The 6,476-nt window shown below is 35.8% G+C and overlaps 2 protein-coding genes across 3 annotated transcripts; one reads left to right on the top strand and one right to left on the bottom strand.

Moving 5' to 3' along the window:
• The first annotated feature begins 123 nt into the window (after positions 1 to 123).
• Positions 124 to 2,458, top strand: LOC124297344 (peroxisomal membrane protein PEX14). Its single transcript, XM_046748266.1, has 4 exons — positions 124 to 704; positions 925 to 1,251; positions 1,488 to 1,723; positions 1,831 to 2,458. Exons 1-4 carry the CDS (start codon positions 657 to 659, stop codon positions 2,000 to 2,002), a joined length of 783 nt encoding a protein of 260 aa, XP_046604222.1. The 5' UTR covers positions 124 to 656; the 3' UTR covers positions 2,003 to 2,458.
• On the bottom strand, positions 2,189 to 6,175 carry LOC124297345 (CTD nuclear envelope phosphatase 1 homolog). Of its 2 annotated transcripts, none has more exons than XM_046748268.1 (5): positions 5,394 to 6,175; positions 4,669 to 4,735; positions 4,364 to 4,565; positions 4,058 to 4,275; positions 2,189 to 3,812 (listed from the first exon to the last, which is right to left on the bottom strand). In XM_046748268.1, the coding sequence occupies exons 1-5, from the start codon at positions 5,481 to 5,483 to the stop codon at positions 3,667 to 3,669; spliced, it is 723 nt and encodes a 240-aa protein (XP_046604224.1). In that variant the 5' UTR covers positions 5,484 to 6,175; the 3' UTR covers positions 2,189 to 3,666. The 2 variants fall into 2 exon arrangements, with proteins under 2 accessions (XP_046604224.1, XP_046604223.1); XM_046748267.1 differs by having other exon boundaries at positions 5,385 to 6,173.
• Positions 6,176 to 6,476: the final 301 nt, after the last annotated feature.

Raw genomic sequence — 6,476 nt, 5'->3', positions numbered from 1 at the left:
TCAAACCAATCGTATTTCTCTTTCTTAATTATTTGTCAACAATAATACAGTAGTTAATTTGATCTTGTTACTTGAGATTTGATTGAAGTCAACGTTGAATACGATATACCTATATGGGAATTACTATTATAAGTGTATTGGGCTGAAAGAAAACAAGATATCTCAACACGTCTTTATCTACGACATTGCTCATTTATTTGTTTTTAGCTTGGAAAACATTGGTAAACAAGGGAAATGAAAATATTTCACAACTGATAAGGTGCGCGTAATATCGGGAGATCTAGAAGCATAGAAGAGAGACTATCTCTTGCCGAGTATTTCCGATTGCCTTTACCGATCATAATTTCATTATTTGAAAGAGTCAGCGATTTGTTTATAGTTTCTTGTATTTTCGGGATTGTTTTTAACCTTAACCGTGTTAATCTCATACTGACCAAAGAATTTTTGATGTATCCGTATACCCATACTATTATGTATCAGTGGACAATAGTATAAATCGTGCGCTTGCGTGGAATAGACTGCACTTTTTCTGTTGTGTTCATTTTGCAGTGAACGAAAAATCACATCTAATTACCGTAATACATACTTATTAGAATCTGTTGCATGAGTATGAAGCTACATTTATCGGCTAGCAAAAGTGAGTTATAAACGACGCGATGGCCCTTGAGGAAAGTAATACTAGCGTATCTTTGCGGGATGAGCTCGTAAGTACTTTTCGCTACTTTAGGTTAGAATATCCGGGATTTTATTTCACATTCGAATCAATTTAATTATGTATGATGACGACACATTTATTCAATTAATGAAAACACACAAGCACCACTCGATTATCTTTATAAATTCACCAACACTTCGCTTTACAGCTGTTCTTCAAATTTTTAACAACTAAATTACTAGCTACTTCTCTCTTTCATCTCAATCTAGGTCAGGACTGCTGTAAAATTTTTACAAAATCCCAAGGTAGTTCCGAGTCCTTTAAAACAGAAACAGGAATTTCTCCGAAGAAAAGGTCTCTCGGAAAACGAAATTATTAAAGCATGTGAAATCGCTGGGGGGGACCAAATTGTCACAGAAGTTTCGTTTACTCCTAATCAAAAAGAGTTCACAGTTGTTCCTATGAATCATGGTCACAGCTACCCAAATTACCAACTACAATCGTATCGTCAAACAACATTTCAAAGAGTCAAAGAAATTCTAAATACCGTTGCTCTGTTTGGAACTGCAACTTATTGTATATATTGGTTCTACAAGGTGAGATTCCGCTCCTTATGCTGCATATAATTTTATATGTACTATGTTAGTTTCGAGATTCTATTGAAGATATAAAAATTGCCAAGGTTCTACCTAAAAGGCTCAAATGGAAATGGTAGTAATTCTGTTTCAATTAAACGAACCTGCAACAATTTAACCTTGTCATTTCTTCGAGTTACAAGATCCATTATACTATTTAAAAGAATTATCCTAATTGACTTTCAATTGTATTTTAGAAATTCATAGAGCCTTATTTATTTGGACGCAAGAATCGCAAAACTGTGGAAGAATCTGTAACGGACTTAGACAAAACTATTAAAACCTCATTGAGAGAAATGAAAGACTCCATTTCCAAGGTAGAGATAGACGTCAGTAAACTGACGGAAAACCACTCCATCGATCCTAGCATACCACAGCTTGTTCAAGACTTGAAACAGGACTTAGCCAGTCTCAAGGGTCTACTGCTATCAAGGTACAGCAATGTCTATTTTGCAGAGTAAATAGTGATTTAGTTTTGTCTGAATTTGTTTTGTTCGTAAGTTGTGCATAATATCGGAATTACATTTTCTTTACCAATAGGAAACAATTTCCGAGTGTACCGGCTTCCATTCCAACTTGGCAGCTAGCAACGTCGACAGTAAGAGAGAAAACAGGCGATAGAGAAGATCTGGATGATGCAGGGAGTGGTAGCAGCACCAACAACTCCGATAGTTCTTTGGAGATGATAAGAGAAGATCCTCCAAAAAATTGATTCAGCGTTAACCGAACTTGTGATTTTATTTCATTTGTAGATTTGCTGTACATGCCAATCATGTGGTTATCCTAATGTGTATAAATTTCGATCGATACAAGGACAGCCAATATAAGTTATGCTAACGAGTACGGATCACTACAATAAGCTGTTGAAACTCAGATGAATATCTTTTTTCTATAAGGAACAAGTTTAGATAATTTCTCAATTTCTCCAACAATTGAATGAAAATTGTTAATCAGGAGGCAACTACTGAGTCTCAAATACAATGTTTCATTACATCAATTCTTTTACAATTATGGTAGACTTTTTTACACGCATTATTATGGATGTTGGTACGATCATTGTTTTGTACATATAAGAAAAGTGTTTCATTGTTACGCAGGTTTATTGTTAGTATATTACTCATACAATTCAGTCATACGATAAATTGCCAAATATACGAATAAAAACAGATCGAATCATTGTTGTTTATTCAAGAAAAACAGCCGACATACGATTCGGCACACGTTTGTATATGACTTATTTAAATACCCAGTTATTTTGTCACTATGATCAAGAATTTATTATTAATAATAATATATAATTAATAATCATAAATCTATATATATTATCCACGTAGATATATATATACACGTGTATATATATATGTATATTTATAGCTCATGTATATCACTATAATATTATCTCACGTATACCACAACCGCACGCGACATTCGCAAACCGACAGATGCACGGCCATCCTTACTAACATACACACTTTGCGCTCTAATATGTACAAACCATGCAATAATAATGATGTTTAGGGTTATTAGAAGATAAGCGGGCAAAATATAGAGCTATGTTCTCATCGATTCTTTTCCATGCCACATACAATGTTTGTCCTGTTAATTTTAAATTACGTGTACATGGATCGTTCGAGCGAATTACGATTCGATAATTAATCAACGGCGACCCTAATGAGTTGAATAAAAAATTGTAACAAAGAAAGATATTTCTGTTGCTTCATAATGTTTATTATTACTGTTTGTCTGATTCTTCATAATCACTTCAGGTATAATCGGCATACCGCTGCCTCACTGATACAGTGAGCGTACAGCTAGATATCTTCTAGTACACATTTCCTAGTGATTCTAGGGCAGCTAATAGAATTCGTTATTGCAGTATGGTTACTTGAATAATTATTCGGATCATCATTGCCTGCTACATACGTCGAATGGCGTAAAATATTTACTAAAAATATCAGTTTGCTGAGTGGAATTGAAAAGAGGATTAGTAATGATGACGATAATAAAATAAAAAGCTAATAGAAATTACGGTTTATCGTGCATTTACAGACCCTGATAATTTGTTTTCATTTTTCACGTGTCAAAGGTGAAAGGCGAATATGACATAAAAGCAGAAAAAAAATGATACCCTACATAACTTATTGTGCTGACGTAGGTGATGGCTAACAGTAGCTTGCTGTGTGCACTTTCTATCGGCGCTACTGATAAGCACAGAAAGTGGAGAGAGTCTAAGGCAAAACTTTGTCATCTTATTTCATGGGTAGCGCTTAAACGTTCCTATTATTAATTATTAATAATAATTCTACCCTAGACACACTAGACTGTTAGCGGTTTGAACTCTAATCTATTCTATGGGTTTTACTGGCAGGGGCTATGCTACCATGTATGATGTAAATGTAAGTTTCTAGAGAGTACAGAGCGGACGTCCTGTGTAAACCGTAAGGCATCCAACACTGGAAGTAAACTGAGTAGCGCTGTGTCGCCGGCATCACTAAACCAAGACTTTATCGGTATTGCATTATCTGTAATTTAAACGTCAAAAATTGATTAATCAAGTATACAATCTGCGGATTGCATAAACCATGCAAGAGTGACTCTGCTACAAAAAAAAAAAAGCCAATTGAAAATAGAAAGACTTATTTCTATAAAGAATATTGTTCTGGAGTAATACATGTCGTCCAAAGTGATAACGGGTTATAACATTTTCGCAATTCAGTAGGTATAATAAACACCACTATAAATAATATTCTAAAAATTTATAGCTTACGTGGATAAGCTCGGTAGGCGCCAGGACTATTGTCTAAAATGAAAACAGATGCTAAGTCTGAGCAAATAGCAGCCAAATCTTTAGTGTAAGATCCCATTTCTGGAGTGCAGTGCTGTCTATAATATCTCCGTCTTAGAATCCCTCTGTTGTTGTCTAGTTTGTCAGCAACTGCTGCTCCATAAATTTCCATTGAAGCTGTGAATACTACCAGCTCGTACCTGGATCATATTGAACATATATACATTACTTCAATTTGTCGGTGCCAACAACAATTTTGAAATATTGAATAAAATTTAAGCAACTTACCACTGACTAACAATGTCCAAGAAAAAATCTACGTGTGGCCTTTTATGGACAAAAAATCTGACTGGATGACGATCTATGGTGACTTTGAGGACAAAATCTGGCGGTGTGCCTGGCCTGACAGTCGGTCTTGCAACACCGTCATGGTGCGAGTGAATTAGTGTCTCGTCTAAGTCCAAAACTAGGACTTTTCTCTTAACTATACCTGTAGACGGTGAAAGAACATAATTTGTTTTGGTAAAATAGAAACAACCGTTATTGATGTTTATTTTAAATTTGATACTTTTTTTAATAATTACATTACTTACTGAGTCGGTGCCTAGATAAAGGAGACAACGGAAAAATTTCATATTTGACTGGTTGCATCTGGGAAACCTGAAAATAATTTTTTTTTAGTCAACGCTTTTTAATTTGATTCAAAGCAGCTACAACCTTATTGTGTCCAATGAATGCCACAGTATGTACTGTGCAAAATTGTGCACTAGTCAAATCTTGTTGTCAGAATTCATCAATCAACATATTCAGCGATCAAGATATTATTCAAGATAATGTAACTCCAAAGATCTATTCTATATACATTATCAACACATATACCTATACATTACTGTAATATCTGCATAGTATACATGGCTGAATTCATACAACACATTAATATTAGATTAAATTTCTTTTATCTCCTTTTGACTTTTCTATCAAATGTGATGTGAGAGGGAAAAAGTTTATGTAATAATCTCATGAAATCGAAAGTAAAGGAGTGGGAATAAATGAGAAAAAAAAGAAGAAAACAGGGGAAGGAACTTGAAATTAACAGTCTGACAAGGTTGCAATAATGCAAGGAACGTTACATCGATATGTGATGACATGAGGCTTGTTGAGAAATATATGATTTCAGTCACATTTTTCATTGAAATAAGAGTGCATATGTCGAGAATTGTAGATCGTCGATCGGTTTCGGGAGAATAAGGTTGTATGGGCCGCGCTCGCGCACGATTCGCCTTAGCTTAGGTGCGCTACACCTACTTACGGCTCTAACCTGCTTCTTTAGGAGAAAGCAGACGCAGGTCCATACCCGGGAGGCCATCAGGAGGAACGCTCTCATCCCCATTTGCAATTGCTTCAGCATGTCTTTAGTATGAACAACCTAAACTCAAAATTATACACTCGATACCTAGAAGTCTGTTTCTTTACCCCTTCACACGGTTTCAATCGCGGTGTTACACAAGCCCTCTCGTAAACAAACGATGATATCTTTGTTACGATACATATATGCAATATTTACACACGATCGTACGATACACAATTTTATTAATCACATTTTCGCATCCTTGATTATGTTACTACTAACTATTCGACACTGTTTCAAGATTATTAACTGCTATAATCTTATCACACACACCATGCAGTGGCCGCCATCTTTCGCACATCGACCCAATTTAATCGTGCGCACGAACTATGCGCGTTTTCTGTCAAAACGAATATCACACTTTTCAGTTTACGAATTCGGCACGCTATGCACTTATTTTTTATTGCATGTTCTTCCCTTTCGGATAGATCGTAAAATTATTAGTCATTTATTTATACATGTTAGGTTTTATGAACGCAGGCATTTTTCTATGAAAACGTGATATGTTTGGTATACCCCGCGGGCACTGTCGGGCACAGCGGGCAACAGCCGCCGGATTGTCACAATTTCTGTTTCCACGTTTTCTGGTTCGTGAAATTATACAAGCTGGTGATTCTAGGGTGATTCCGAATCTCGAAGTATCGAGGCGCCCACTCTCGTGGATTTCTGTAGAAGTAGTTTAGACATGCAGCGCATGTAACTACTAACAGTCGAGTTCTGTAGTGCCGGCAAAAAATTCACACGCTCGCGTTTTTCATGTCCGAGGTCTCCCATTTCGTAGCGCCCTCTGAGACGAAATAAGTTTTAGAATAAGTGTCGTGGTTGCCGGATAGTAATTGCATATCGTTAAGCGAACAATACTTTGTTGTATTTAGGCATTTAGTAACACCAAATCTGTCGATAATGCAAAGCATATTTATCATAGCGAAGTGTCACTGTACGGTTCGAAACTGAACAAATCACAGACATTAACAAATGATATTATTGCAGTGT

Source organism: Neodiprion virginianus, chromosome 2 (genome assembly GCF_021901495.1).
Source record: "Neodiprion virginianus isolate iyNeoVirg1 chromosome 2, iyNeoVirg1.1, whole genome shotgun sequence".
NCBI lineage: Eukaryota > Metazoa > Arthropoda > Insecta > Hymenoptera > Diprionidae > Neodiprion > Neodiprion virginianus.
This window is presented reverse-complemented; position numbering and strand designations above follow the sequence as displayed.

Excerpts from the sequence above, each read along its gene's own strand:
- LOC124297345 (XM_046748267.1), bottom strand. The coding sequence starts at position 5,483 with ATGCTGAAGCAATTGCAAATGGGGATGAGAGCGTTCCTCCTGATGGCC. Across the intron at positions 4,736-5,384 it reads TAAAGAAGCAGGTTAGAGCC|GTTTCCCAGATGCAACCAGT; the intron begins GTAAGTAGGTGT and ends AATTATTTTCAG. Across the intron at positions 4,566-4,668 it reads TTTATCTAGGCACCGACTCA|GTATAGTTAAGAGAAAAGTC; the intron begins GTAAGTAATGTA and ends CACCGTCTACAG.
- LOC124297344 (XM_046748266.1), top strand. The coding sequence starts at position 657 with ATGGCCCTTGAGGAAAGTAATACTAGCGTATCTTTGCGGGATGAGCTC. Across the intron at positions 705-924 it reads TATCTTTGCGGGATGAGCTC|GTCAGGACTGCTGTAAAATT; the intron begins GTAAGTACTTTT and ends ATCTCAATCTAG. Across the intron at positions 1,724-1,830 it reads AAGGGTCTACTGCTATCAAG|GAAACAATTTCCGAGTGTAC; the intron begins GTACAGCAATGT and ends CTTTACCAATAG.